Source organism: Coturnix japonica, chromosome 5 (assembly GCF_054131305.1).
Source record: "Coturnix japonica strain WE chromosome 5, WE-NBRP24, whole genome shotgun sequence".
Classification (NCBI taxonomy): Eukaryota; Metazoa; Chordata; class Aves; order Galliformes; family Phasianidae; genus Coturnix; species Coturnix japonica.
The window spans coordinates 17790755-17806846 of NC_140667.1; the positions used below are offsets into that span (position 1 = coordinate 17790755).

At 35.3% G+C, this 16092-nt stretch overlaps 1 protein-coding gene across 40 annotated transcripts in view; it reads right to left on the minus strand.

The window, feature by feature from the left end:
- Nucleotides 1-16092, minus strand: part of SOX6 (SRY-box transcription factor 6) — a 389870-nt gene that overhangs the window by 153746 nt on the left and 220032 nt on the right. For all 40 annotated transcript variants that reach the window (XM_085548565.1, XM_032444750.2, XM_085548579.1 and 37 more), the window contains one exon: nt 12856-12945. In XM_085548565.1, the coding sequence (XP_085404691.1) occupies nt 12856-12945 (90 nt within the window). The remainder of the gene's footprint in view (nt 1-12855; nt 12946-16092) is intronic.

Below are 16092 nucleotides of genomic sequence, written 5' to 3' on the forward strand. Positions count from 1 at the left end.
CATACAAGACAGAAGTCTATCTGAGAAGCTCAACTTGTATAAGGTGAATATGACAAGTAAAAATACAGAAAATGCATTTATAAGGCAACAGCCACATGCACTTATTCACAATTACCTCCCAGATTAAAAAATATATTTTTTAGTATCTCAAGTACTCAGTGTTGCTTTAGGCGTTAATTGAGTTTATACACTTTGAGAACAGTGACTTTCTCAATTGCTTATTCAACCACATGACTTCTAAACACCTGCTACAACACAGCTACTGCCATCCAAAAAAAGCACTACTAGGAAAGCTTGTAAAGGCACGCGTTCCAAAATCATTACCTTGTTTATCAGTTAACCTCCCAGTTCTCACATCACTTAACTATTTTCTGTCAGTCATGAACACTAAACAAGTATAAGATATCCTGAGTTCAACAGAAAAGAAACTCTTTAGGAGCTAATAACGTGTGTTATGCACATAAAAACACGCTCCTCTCATGGTCTCTTCAGAATCATCACAGTAACTGAGTTTATAAATTTTACAGTTTCAGACAGTAGCAGCAGTCTCAGCCCTGGCTCTGGTGATTCCAGCTGGTGTACAGGATCTGACTTTGATCAGTAAAGATCAGCACTCTCCTTTCACAGATGATGCTGCAAGAGTTGGAGTGGGCCTACTGCAAGAAATACTTTTTCTCCTTTGGGAAGACTGTTTCATCAAAATAAGTTAAACAGTCTTCAGTTTGATTACATACATCAGTGTTCCATCACTTCCAAACTTGAACTTGACATTAATTTCTATATGTTTAAATATCGAAGTATTTTACATAGGCATAACTGTCATAATGTAAATTTCCCATAGCAGATTTAGCAGACATGTAATTAGCATCCATATTTTTTTTCTCCACTGATTTCCTGATTATCACCATACAGTTTTGTAGAACAAGTGGGCACCGCCATCTGTAGCTGAAGTCCAAGAGACCCAAAATTACACCTTCGGAGGTGCAGAAAACATCAAAATAGTGAACACTGCTAAATAATTTACAAATGAATCTTGAGGTAGGAGCTCTCTATTTACCAAAAACCCTATATTAAGAAAATCTTCAGCCGTCCTGTGATTTGCAGGATCTCAGCAGTAAGTAAACAGATCCTGCCATGACAATATAGAAATGAAGTTAAAAGGAACTCTATGATTCTTAATGGGTCTGAAAAACAAACCCTGTAACAGTTATGCCCATTTTGTTTTCTTCATCAGAACTTGAGATCTCCATAAGCTTTTCCAGATTTAGAGAAATTTAAGTTGCACAAACCTATCTAAAATGTCTGTATATGTTACACTGCCTTCTGAAATTTTGTAACTTGAATACAACACCAGCATATGAACAAGAGATTTTGCTTTAGTACCTATAATAATACCGTATTCCACCTTCCAGATAAAACTGAAAATTGATATTGTCTTGTAAACAGTTATATCAGTGATACAACTGACTTTGATATAACTGACTTTCAAAGTATTATGAAACTTGTCTATAAACCATTTACTTCTTAGAGGTCAGAACTGTGATCTTATTTCAATAGAACATACTATGAGCAAATATAAATTTACCATATTTCCAAGTCAAATAAATTGCAAAAGATGTACCTTCACACAGAGTACTAGTATGCTCAAAAATGTTGGAAATGTTAACCATTTACATTACACACTTTCTTATTATCCCTAGTTAATATAAACTACATTTAATTTCACATTTAGTAATACATATTTCTGCCCAAAATGAGGACTATAATTTTTATCAGCAATTATTCTTATTGATCTATGAACATAATTATTTAAATTCAATGCATATAGAGGCAGGATCCATGAACACATTTATAGTTTTTGTTCCTTCTCTGCTTCTTCCCTAATTTTTGTGGCTTGGAGCTCCTCCAGACACTGTCTCTGACTTTGTGGTTTTTGTATTTGAGATCCTATCTCCTGATTCATAGCATTCCTTGATTGACAAACAGATTCAGATATGAAAATAAACAAATACGTGGGTATATTTGTATCTGTCAGCTACTGCTAAATTTTCTATTCATACTGTTTCTTGAGCTTAGCCATTGCTCAGATCTCCAAGTTGCTGTATTTTACTAAGCTATTCAACAACTGGTGTCATATGTGATCTTCACACTGCAAGCTGCACTTCAGATTCAGAGGATATTTCTTTTTTTCTCTCCCCTTTCATAAATCAAATTATTTAAAAAACAACAGAGGTCTTTGGATTTCTAAACTGATGTGCTTCTTAATTGAATGCAGAACACTTTCATACTAGTTTCTATTAGAAGCCCACTTTTTGCTGATTTAATGCACAGTATAATACTTTCATTGGTAGATCAAAATTGTTTGACTGGAAGTAAAACCTATTATTACATGCTTTTTTAGCAGTTTTGTCTTGTATAATGTAGGATGAATTATGTAAAATGTACCACACAGGATACTCTACAAGCTGCTACTTGCATGCTGCAAACAATCATAGTTTCACTGATAGACTGGGACTTAGCATCTTAAAATTCCTGTGGAAATCAAGAGCATTTTAAGCATGGGGTTTGATTATTTAATCAGACAACTTGCATTTTGCCCTGGCTAATTTGGAAGGCTGATAATATTTTACTCATAAAATAATTGTGCACCTGTTGTGACGGAAAACTATTCAAACAAATCTTAATAGAGAGGAGGATTCGTTGCAGACATGAGTGTGTTAGCCTCCCATTTCTGCTATCTACAGGGCAACAGGTTTTAAACAACTATTGAACAGGTCTCAGCTTAATCATGTATTACCTTCAAAGAACATTTATGACTAATGTGATTAATACTAAACTTTAATTCATATTGACAGCACATGGTAAATATTAGGAAACTACCAATAAGTTAAAAAGGATAAGAAAAAGTACAGAATCATAGAATCACCAAGGTTGGAAACGACATCTAAGATCACCCTGTCCAACCACACAAGTGTCACCAGTATTTCCCACTGAACCACATCCCTCAGTACAACATCTAAAAATTACTTGAATACCTCCAGGGATGGTGACACCACCACCACCTCTCTGGACTGCCTGTTCCAGTGCTGATCACTCTCTCAAAGAAGAAGCATTTCCTACAATCCAACCTGAATCTCCCTGGCACAACTAGAGGCCATTCCCTCCAGTCCTATGACTAGTTACACAGAAGAGGCCAATCCCCACCCTGTCACAACCTCCTTCTGGCAGCTTTAGAGAACAATAAGGTCACCTATGAGTCTCCTCTTCTCCAGACTGAACAATCTCAGCTCCCTCAGCCACTCCTCGCAAGACTTGTGCTCCAGACCCCTCTCCAGTTTCAATGCCCTTCTCTGAACACATTCCAGAGCCCTGACATCTTTCCCACAGTGTGATACATATACATACATACAGTACATATTATAAATATATGTATGTATACAATGGTAAGATTTAAGCATTGCAGCTAATGGCCAAGAACCACGTCTGATCAAGCTGCTTTCAGATATCTATTGCTTTTATTAACACAGGCTAATACCTATGATCAACTCATAGCTATGAATTCACAGGATTTGGGTTAGACTATGTCCTTATCAGATTTCAGTTTCTTTCCTCTGTACAGACAAATTTTCTAGATAATCAATTTCAATACAGGTCTCTTAACTTGCTTTATCATTTTCATATTTATTTTATTTGAAGAGGCTACATTTTCAGTAATTTTGAAACTCTCCTGGCAAATCATGTCACAACTGAAATAAGTTGTAGGGAGCTGAAAAAAGAGGAAGAATTTACTTTAATCCAAAATATTGCAGGGTGGAGGGGGAGGAACAGAGAAGGAAGAAAGCTAATTGGTCTCAACAGTTAAGCAGAGGGGTGGCACCAGGAAGGACCTAATGGGAGCAAGGGGGTCTTGAATATGACCTCATTTTAATGTCAGCACAAGGTGGTGAAAAGAAGGAAAATGAGCCCAGTTTAACAAAATCTGCCCTCTGGCAGAAAACTGTCAGATATCATTGGTCAGACCTGAAATGAGGTGACAGAGTTAGAAAAATCAAGATATTTCATAACAATTGCTGATAGTTACCTTCTTCCAAAGGGTCAGATAGTTTAGGAAGTATATCTCCTGTCATATTTCTTTCTTCTTCTACCCCTCATTGAACTTTTGAGGCAGCAACTGTGTCAGGCTGCACTTTACTTTCTTGCTTTTTTCAATTCCTCATGAGTTTTCCAATTGCATTCATACTTTATTTGTTACTAGTGCTATGTCCCTTAAGTTTTACAGATGGCATTTCTAAGTCACCTCTTATTCTGCATTTTGTGAAGTTCCCATTAATGTGTTTAATACCTCTCTTAAGAAAAAATATCTGGCATTCTTTGATTACATCAGGATGCTCCCACCATCCCACAACATCCACAAATCAAGACCCTACTTCAAAACCCCTGATCAGAAAGGGATTTTACTCAGGTGAAAAGGATTGCCACAAAGGATCTCATTAATCAGTACTAAAGACTGGTGTTGCTCAGAATAGGGATTTTTTTTCAGCAGAGAAGAGTGGTGATAGTGAGAGGTACGGAATCACTTTCACATGAGGATAAATAAATACACTTTTCACTTTTTAACCTGGATACGAGACAACTGAATGGAATATAACAGGGAAGATGAACAGGTAACAGCATTTCCTCATCCATTATAATACAAGTTCTACGGGAAACCTATGAGGTTCAACTATAAAGAAGGAGATACTGTTATGTACAGCATATTGCTAACTGCTGAACTTATCCCCATAGACTCTGCAGCTGTCAATTAAATGTTCAAGAGTGATTGGATGTATTCGTAGATGATAATTCTATCAAGGGCCATTAAACCCAAATGTACCGCCTCTGAATCAGGAAGCCCATTATCATGGGATCATGGGAAAGTGGAAGAGTACATAGAGGAAATATTGCTTGCCCTTTCCTTACACCCTTCCCCAGATTGCGCAGAATCTATAGAGACAACATATCAGTATAGCACTATATGTTCATTTATATCTGACACTTAAATCAGATTTCCTTAATATGAAACTTCTATAAAAAAGATTGATAGTTTCAGCAGAATCCACACTGATCAGGAAACATCAATCCTTTCAATATGGTGTCGATATGCATCTTTCTACATAACTGGTAACATTCGTTCATTTGTTAGAATCTTACTTCATAGGTCTACAGCAACAAAAATCTAAAGGCCCAATTCTACATATGCACTTGCTCTTTCGAATGATCTTACTTTTCTTCATTAGGAGTTTTATCTCACTAGAAGTAATTATCTCCATTAGCAACTGTAAAAGTCCATGCTTTTTACACTATTGCCTCAAAAGTTTGCTGAAATGGACAAGTTCAGGCAAGTCCTGACCAAGGTTCCAGAAATCCCTTTGTCTGAGACACAGAAGGATAAGCCCTGGGCAGGAGATGAGAAATCCTTTGTCTGAGGGTAACAGATGGACAAGTCCAGGGGACACGAGAGAGAGAGATAAAATGCAGATGAATGGCCCTAAAGTTGTCTTTTTGTGTGGGCTTATCTCAAGGAAGATGGCAATCTCCAAGGTACTCACATAACTCAGACCGAAGCTTCCAGGAATGTCTCGAAGGTTGGAAAGAAGTAGGATAAAAAGGGCACGGACAAACCACAAAATTAAGTTTTCTGACACCAGATGCCTCACTACGGAAACAAGGAGGTTTTCTGTCATCAGATGCCTCACTATGTGAACGCCTGTATGCTGAAGAAGATGCCTGCATGCTGAAGAACCTTTTAGGCTTCTGACCTCAGATTCCTCAGTTGTCCTACTGTCGCCAACGGACTCTCCTGGGCCTACTGATCAAGACTGCTTCGTGAGACCTCACTACTTCATGAGACCTCGCTACTCCTTGAGACCCTGTTGCTCCTTTCTACTGATCTACTGCTTTTGGCTTGCCATTCTGCTTCTGCTCTCCCCTATACCTGTTTTGCTCCGGATCAACAAAACAACATGCAACGGGACACTGCTGTGACTATTCCCCACTTTTAAGCAATTCTTGCCTCTTTTCCCACTTTTTCTATCACCCACTTTCCCATCCCCATCACCCTAATTTTGATATTCGCCGCTCTCTCTTCCCCATCCCCTCAGCTGTCCATTATTTCTAATAAACTGGTCGGATCAACATTTGAATGTTTTTCTTCTTAATCTCATGCCGGGCATAACATATCAAAAGAACCTTGCCTCACTCCTAAATTGGAGCGAGACAGCAAGTTGGGACTTGAGTCTAAAGGAAATTTGTCACCAACATCCTGTATCAAAAGAGAAAGCCTTCAATTCCAAGCGGTGGTAAGGTTCTTCAACATAGACACCTTTCAACTACAGTGGCAGAAGCTGTATTCCTTAAAGAAAATAATTACTCATATAATGGAAATGAATAATGAAAATATCATGCACAGTACAGCAGACCAAAAGAAATGCTTTTTTTTTTTTGGAAAAAAAGAAAAGAAAACCTTATTGTGTTTCTTAGTTTATATTCTATTATTTTTCTGTTAATGTTCTCATGAACAGTTGGTACTATTTCATAGTATGATATTCAAGCCACAATTCCACAGAACATTGTGTATAAATGAGCTGTCCCCCTTCTTTAAATATAGTGCATAATTCATACATTTGGTTCTGAATTGTTAGTCTTAGAATCATACTACAATAAGATATATATATCTTGTTTTATAAATATACAGTCAGGTATATAATGTATATGATATATATGTGTGTACATGGATATATCTTACTTTTACAGAATTGCCATAACAAATTCACTGCATGTCTGGAAATATACTGCATGCATCCTTCTTAATATTATTTATAAAATGTTTTCAACAATACGAATAACTTGATTTATTTGAAAGGTTAATTACAATGTAATTTATAGTTGTGGAGTTTTAAGAACTAGAAATGGTAACAGTCAATAATTTTTAACACTAGAAGCAGGCATGATGGCATGATTGTGATAGGTGTCGCTGAAATATGACACCGTGAACAAAAGACCACAGCAATAAAAATGTTTCCTTTTTTCTTTTTTTTTTTTCCTTTTTTTTTTTTTTTCTCCTAAGTACAGCTTCCATCCTGCCAAGACTCACATGTACATAATTTCAATAATAACATACATACAGTGAGCAGTCTCATCCATTTCCACAGAACTAAACTATGCATAAAGCTCAGGCTATTTAATTCCAGCATCTGGGAAAAAGTATTTCATAGTAAGAAAAGTCAAGATGATGTAAAATGAAGTAGTTTAATCTAGGCTACATGTTTGGTCTCACTGATTATATCAGTATCATAATATCTTAATCAAAAGAAATAGGTACAATGGGGCTCAGTAAGTTTAACTAAAACAAATACAAATATTTGATATATGCATATATATATATATATATATATATATATATATATATATAAAAATTTATTCCCTTCCTCTAGAAAATCAGACAAAGGAGTATGCAAGCACTGACTGTTGAAAGTGCTTATGAAATATTCAGGCATTCAAATAACAAGGTAACCATTTAGAAGATGAGGTTAGACCTGGAGGTGTATCATATGTAATGTTACAGACTTGAGAAACGGCAAAACAAATATACCTGTCTGTTTTAGAGATCTAAAACTTAGAGCTAAGCACATTATTGGATCACAGAAATCAGTACATTACGAGAAAACTTCATAGGCTGTGATGTATTTTCAATCAGGACCAGTTTCTTAAGGATTTGGGTGTAGGGTCTCTGGGTTGAATTGTTTTGTTATGTTTTGTTGGATGCTTTCATTGGTTTCACTAATTGGAACCAGTTGATTCTTTATCCTCTGTATTGATTTTTTAAATCCTAGAGTTAACAATGATTCTAATGTATCATAACACTTTAGACCTTAATCGTACAGTGGGTCTTTTGCTTGTAGCTTTTGTTTGAGTTTTAATTAAGAAGACCTTGCGTCTCAAAGCCTGAGCTGAGTTTTTAATTGCCAGTATGTATATCACACTGACTTCAAAAGAAAAAAAAATATGTTTATAAAAAGAGCACAAAGGGGAGCTTTGAAATGTCTACAGTCATACAAACTGACATAATTAAAAGCCTCTCAGTGCCTCTCTGATATAAGACATATATATTTATTTATACATCTTTATAAAGCAGACTGTTATATACCCTTAGAATTCACAAAAAAGAAATTTCAGCAATTATATGGAGGAATAATTTGTACAAATCCTGACTGTACTCAGCAAGAGCTGCAGTAAACCTCAGATTTATTTTCCTCTAAACAGTCTTCATATTTGATATAGTGCACCACAAACCTCCCATAAGCTTATCTATGAAGATAAATTTTACGAAATAGAAGCTCAAATGGCATTTAAAATGTTTTGTAAATCTTGCATGTTTTAAGAAAAAATATTAATTCACTCTAAAATCACAGAAACTATAGTTTTTTCGAGGATTCACTCACACAGAACACTCTCCCAAGACTATCACAGAAATGGATAGTGTTAAACTGCCAGATTCAAATGGTTGTGTCTTACTGTTCTCTTCCAGATATTAGTGCACATACACAAAATGCTCCTAGAAAACACCTCCTTCAGTCTGCCTGGTGTTCTAATACCAGGGACGAATATCCTCCTCACCTATGCAAATATTCAGAAGTATTTAAATGTGTATAATGTGTACATGACACATGTAATAGGAGTTACAGGCTCTTTTTAACAAAATAACAAATACGAAAGGAGACGGAACAAGTAATCATGCAAACAGACTTCTGCACTGGTTATATTGGATAAAACTATGAATGTCTATCACAGTCCTTCCTGAAACAGAGGATACTGTACAAAGACAGTGACATTCAAGTCACGGTACCTATAGATATAGAGAGTTCCAGTTGTAAACACCACTGATGTAAATCAGAGAACTACCCTGTTACACAGTAGCCGATGACTCACAAGTCACTCTTCTGTGAGACTACTAGACCAATTCTGACCCTTTCACAAGAACATCACTGCTGAAGTTACTTAAGGATTGACCTTTCTTATTTGATCTTCAAAGACCCTGCATGCTGAGAAAGACCATTGTGAGCTATTTCAATGGGACAACTGCCTGATGCATGCAAGACTGTGCTATTTCAATGATTTATATTTGAAACAGAAACAGAAAACTTAAAACAGACTCTGCATGGTGATAAATGATGGTACTCTGCCTAGACACTGCTGCTGAAGGAAAACTAGATATCTGAGCAACAGAAATGCAAGCTGCGAGGGCAGAGGAAGATTGTGTGCAGAACTCTGTGTACCCAAATACCTAGAAATTCAGAAGAGCCCTAAACCACTATGTTTATTCAACTTCACGATACTGAAAATTAAAATGAAAAGCATTTCCTGTTGCTAATTGTTATTTGAAAGACCAACAGTGCAGAAGTTGAACATAAGCCTAATAAATTGCTTGTATACCTTAAACAAATGAATTTGCATGCACACACTGGCAAATAGCATACAACCAAATGATTTGCAAAGGGCAGCTGTGTTGGTTTTTTTGCTTTTTTCTTTTTTTCCAGGTGAGCAGGTCATTTAACCAAGCTCAGTGGCTTCACAGACCTTTGAATATTTGACCTATGTGTTTCATTTATAAACATATCAAATGAACAAGCAGACTTATTTAACCACTGGAATTTGGCTACTAAGCATTCTGCCAAACGCTCCTCAGAGTTTCATGCAACCTCCCTGAAGTCAATGGCTTGTCTGGCTGGAATTCAAGGAAGAATCTGGACCATTATCAATAAATGAAATCCTAGTAAGGACACTCAGAAAAGGCAGTTTTATAAATGAAGCACACTATGTAAGACTAATTGTGAACAGGAACAATCCCACTTCAAGAAAAAATAAATGAGTCACTGTTCGCTACTTTTCTATTGGCTTCTATTGTTTGGATTAATAGATGGACCTTTAATTATATCCTAATTAACACTATTGTGTTCTAAATATAGGAGGTAAAACAAGAAAATACCATTTTTACTTATTTCTCCCAGCCAATTATTTTACTTCTCATCTATGTGCTTTTTGAATACAAACAGAAACAGTTTGTGTCAGTGGTACTTTTTTTTTTCCTGCTTTCATCCCCTTTTTCTGGCACTGATTCTAAGCAAACTGCCTTTCCATAATCAAGATGCAAGTCTTTCACTTGAGGGGGAGGGCTGTAGTCGGGCAGAAACAGAGGAAGACTATGTGCTCAGGTTATCCACAGCAAGAACAACGCCTTCTCTCTTAAATAAACAACTCCCAGTAACAGTCAGTGCAAAGAGCAGCTCCTCACAGGACCACACCTCACTTTCATATAATCAAGACTTTTTCCCTAATGACCTAATTTACTGCATTGCTACTCGTCTTTTAGTTAGGCTCTCTCAGTAATATGAATTGAAAGTCTGCACAAAAGCCAAAAACATCCACCAGTTAAATGCATTGGTTTAGATTCTAATGAAAATTAAGAAGCAAGATATTTGATATCCCAGAGAAGATACATTTTAAGAAACAGTTCTTTTAGACTTTAGCATGCCAATTATCTAACTGGAAACTCATTCAGAACAACGAAAATTAATTTAATGACTTTGGAAATCTACCACATTGAACACTGTAAAGATTTGTTTTTTAAATGTACATTTCTTTTGGTAGATTAAAACATCTCTCTGGTTCCTGTGCTTTCCTTTATTCCCTTTTTGTATCTGGTTTTCTCACTGCTGCTGGCTAGCTGGTTGAATTTATTTTCTTGCTGAGATTATTTAAGGCAGACAAATGCTACTAGGAGTTAATATGAGGCAATTAGGTCAGTAACAGCAATGTTAGTAGTAAAGAACTAACCAGCCTGGAGACAGTGGCTAGGCTACTGGCTTGCAAGCATAGAGGAGTCCACCTTCAGACCTGCCACTGTTCTGCTATCTAACTCTGCATCTTTTTTTATTCTCCTAAATTTGCATGGAGGTTTGGATACTGTAAGCAGAAAGCATTACAAAACAGCAATCGCAATCGTTATTCATCTTCACATTTGTGTCTGGGTTTTTTTTTGTTGTTGTTGTTGTTGTTGGGATTTTTTTGTCCATTTGGCAGTTCAGGAAAACTGCAGTTACATTAGCAAAGATTCAGTATTGAGTCTTACTGGAAGTCATCTAGTAATGGAAAGGAATACTGCAGACATTAAAATCACATAAGGCAAATATAAGGCAAAGTTTCTAGGGATTAGAGGCAGGACATTAATTGTGAAACTAACTGAATGACTGCTTACATGCAATTGTGGTGAATTAGGTAATTTGTTTTAATACAGATAACACGCTATGCTCCTTGACAAAGTATCTGAATGAGTTGAAAATCCTTCCAAGTGTGAGTAAGAAAGCTTTATAGGTACATAAGACGACAGTTTGGAGCAAGAACTGCCAGTTCACTCTGCAGTGAACATACATGCTAAGAAAATAGGAGGAATAACATAGATGCAGAACTGCTCTCCGTCTTTTATTTATTTTTAACAGATGAAAGCTCATGGAAAAGGTTTTTGTGCCATCTAAAAGAATAAATAACATTATCCAGCATTGTTAGAGATCCCAGATCTTTGAATTTTGATTCACTAATACCATTCAAGCAGTTTCTATTTAGAGACTAAGTAGCTATATTGTGCAATTAATGGACCAACCAGCATTCAAGGTTTTCCACATTATGAAGAGACAATACAGCTTTAAATAAATAGTCATGTCGAGACAAAATTTTGTTGCCTTTATCTGTTACTGAGAATTTTTAACACATTTCTGTAAAACTGTATATTTCTGCCACTTACATTCCTCTAGGATTTCTTACCTGTCTCTTTCTCATTGTCTCAATTCTACAAGTAATATCCAACAGGCAAACCAAACAGATACTGATCTTGAGTTAGTTGCAGGAACCAATTAAAATTTATTTAATGAAAAGGGCTAGTCTTCCAACTCTTTACATAATTAAAAAAAAAAATAAATTGAACTATCTTAAGCCTCCCTAAAGGAAAATTAAAGCCTTAAGCTTCTACTGTCATAAAAGAGTATCTTTTTTTCCCCCTATTAGTTAGGATTTATTAATACAATGGTTATTATTCTTTATTTCCACATATTTGTAATTGATATTTAATAAAAATATTCCAGTGAAAAGAAATAAATCTTAGGTACCTTGTGTGCTCTTCAAAAATGTCTTCTGAGCCTTTCTTACAGTACAAGGAAAAAACAAACAAGCATCACCTTTAAAATTTGCTTCTAAGTCAATAATACTGAAATTCATTTCCAAAAGAAAAATGAAAATCCATATTGATGGGTATGGAAAAAACACTTTTAAGTTTTCTGTACACTCTTAATAGTCAAAGAGTTTCACTTTTACTAGAGTGCTGATACAACAAAACTTGAAAATACTGTTACATTTTGTCTTCATAAGCAATAAAACACCCACTGATTTCAGTGGGTCCAGAATTTTATCCAGGGCTTCTCCCTCCCCAGGAATAGCATAAATATTAAAAAAAAAAAAAAAAAAATTCTTTTTTTTTTTATCCTATTTTGAATAGAATATTCAGAACTGTAATTACACAATGACTACCCTTTTATATCCTGAAAGTGATTTATGCAACCAGGAAGAAACAGTTCCAAGAGCAAGTAGCTCCACGTTTTGAAGATGTTTATTCCTCTGGTCACAGAAATATGTAGGCGATGTCAGTAAAGTAATGCAGTTAACCCAGTGTTTGCAACTGACTGATTTTTTTACTATTTTTCTGAGAGTGAGTCAACCCACTTTAAAAAAAAAATGTGTAAATGTTTCAAATTGGATCTAGTGAGATACCTTTAATTTCTCCAAGGAGATCACTTGTGTTTAGTTTTTCCATCTTCTCCTTCCAGTCTTTAGAGAGTAGTTTTTCCATGCAGGATGAATCTGTTCAAAAAAAGGAAGAAACATCAAATATATTCTTATGCATCAGGAAAAGTGGTGCCATCTTCATTTAAAGCTTTTCCCCTTATTCTTGTTGGACCACAGTTTCAAAGGGAAATCAGTTTGTAACCAGAGTTCCCATTTAACTGCATTTTAAATCTGAACTAATTCCTCTGAGGTTAATGGAGTTACTATGGATTTAACAAGAGCCTAATTGAAAGAAAAAATTTGTTCAGGATTTATGCATGCTAACTGCCAATTTACATGCATAGATTGCCAATGTATATACAAATTCTGTCTTTTTCATTTGAGAATGATTGTACACTCCAAATTATACATGAAGATTTAGAAGGGTTTTCTGGAAATTTGGCACACAGTGACATCTGAAACCCATTTTTATACCCATGTCAGTGCAAAAGTTATTCATATAATATCTCCATGGAATTTACAAAAGCATTTTACATATTCAGTGTTCACAGTATCAGAAATTTTCTCAGTACACTATAAACAACATGCAATGATTAGAAGATCTGCTTTCATAATTTGAAGTTCAGAATATATTTCAAAATTTTGTCCCAGCCTGATAGGCCTTCACTAGGCAAAACTGTCACTGAAGTCACTACACTTATGAGCAAGTAGAAGACTGTCTATAGTAAATTTCATGTGTTCAGACCGCAATTCCACTACAAAGTTAGATATCGAATGTAGCAGACACTTCACTAAAATCTCAAGGCTTTTTCAATTCTTAAACTGAACTGACTCTTAAGTCAAAATCATACATAACAATCCAGTTGATTTTTAAGATGGGTATTCTTATGGCAATGTCACGATTCAGTTTTATGATTTTAGGAACCTCAGTTCAGCTTTATTAATAGTTACTGAGAAAACTTTCAACACAACTGAGCACCTATCTTCCCTCCCCAATTAGTAATAATAAAGTGTCCTTTAAACATCAAGCATTTCTTTCATTTGTAGAAAGGTTCATGAACAAAGCCAATGCTAAAATCCTTGGAATCAATCAGGCTCAGTTTATCAAGATATGAAGAGCATTATTTAAGCACTTTTGCTGAAATGAATCTTTGCAAAGAGCCCTCCTTGTAAAACCACATACCACCCTGGGGGTGCCAAGCACATTGTTCTTACTTGAATACACTGAGACTACCCTCACACTTTAGCTTGTTAGAAATCCTCAAAGCAAGATGCCATTTGCATCAAGAAGAAATCAATTCACAAAATGATTTCCAAACTTCCCAAATTTTGACAGCATTTGCACTGGTAGCATGCCAGCCACTTGAGAACTGACAAATGGGTGAACAAGAAGGTAGAATTTAGCCTATTGTATCTTCTGTTAAGTTACTGACAGATTAAGGCCAAATTTTGGCTCAAATTTCCACGTCACCAGTCCCACTAGAATCACTCACACAAGTAACAACAAAAGCAAAAAGCCCAGATGAAGAGTGACAACAGAAATAGCATCAATACAGTACAAAACAGTGTGTTCCAGATCAGAGGTAGTCCAAAAAGTATCAGAGAGGAGAAGCATTCAGAGAAGCCATAAAGGTCTAGGGAGATGTAAAAGGTCATACAGCTGCTTAAGTTTTAAGATTCAAATAGTTTCAGCTGAAAATAGATCACATTAGCATCACCCATTTGAAAAAACAAAGAAACAAAAAAGCAAAACCAGTTGAAAGCAAACCAAACTGTAACCATCACAAGATCAAAGATCAGGTTTTAATTGCAACACATTCTCACAGTGCAAGCCTCTGTGTAAAGACAACACAGCTCATAAACGTTTTTGAAGTAATATTTCAGTAGAAAAGCTAATTTATTTACTAATTATATCTTTATATGCAAGTGACAAAATTAAGGAGCTCTAAGTTGCAATAGGAAGTGTTAAAATACTTGTTATATAATAACAATTAACTTTTAACAATAACAAGCACTTATTACTTTTATGAGTTCTTGTTTGATAAAAGAAGTATCAAGAAATAAACATCAATTACCAATACAACATTATAATTTGTCTTTTTTTTTTTTTTTTTTTTTTTTAATTGTGTTACCACCATTAGTTTAAAAAGATGTTTTCATTTCTCCCCTTCAAAAATCTCAGACCCCTCATCCCTAAGGGAAAAAAAAACGACAAAGGAGCTTTGGAGTTTTACTGTAATGTTTGCTATAGGTTATATAAACTACTGGTTTTTAACTTAATTGTTTTCCTCAATTCATACAAATGTGGAAAATCATTTACATTTCAGAGAAACGATTCTAAAATATCACAAGAGTTGGTAAAATGCTTCCTTTGGAACCACTTACTTTATACCCTGTCTTATTTTGCCTAAGAATATGCTTGTTCATCCATAGAGTTACTATACTGTAAAAGGGCAAAGAGAATATTTCTAAAGACAGACAGGAAAGAGCTGGAATGGAAAAGATATAATCATGTTGCTACTTACAATTCTTATTTTGACAAAAGACTGAAAAAAATATTTAAGACTTGCTTTCAACACCTATATGCTGTTCAAATTCTACATCACATCTCCGACCACACAATTTATAGCATTGTATTCAGTTACTGGGAAGATTACAAGAACACGCAACGAGCATTTAGTAACACTGTAAAAATAGCTTTTTTAAAATTCCTGTACATTTTCAATTACCAGGGTTATCCTGCATAATTTTTAGAATTTAAAATTGTGGTGTATGTTCAAGCTCTCTGGAGGTCCTTTGCATTAGACAGAAACCTAAATATAAAGGCTTATACTTGAAAGGCACATCTCCCTTCAAGTTTTGTATTCAGTGTTCACAAACACACATTTTGAAAAGGTTTGAGAATAAGAAAGGGTTTTTTTCTTCTTTGTGTGCTGAAAATTAATTTTTACACAGATATAAAATCTACAGAGATGTCTTCTGACATCAGTAAATTGTCTTCATCCATATGGATTCATTTTCTGATTTGTTTCATTACAGAAACCAAACAACGACTCAGAATCCAGCACTGAACATCGATGAAGCCCGAATTCACATCTGCACTGCATCACTCCCTGCACTGAGACTCTGCTTCAGAACCAGTATAAAACCTTGCAGATCCCAGCACTTGTGAAATTCAGGGGTATTCTTGAAGGCAATTATAAAAGAAACAAAGAAATTAGC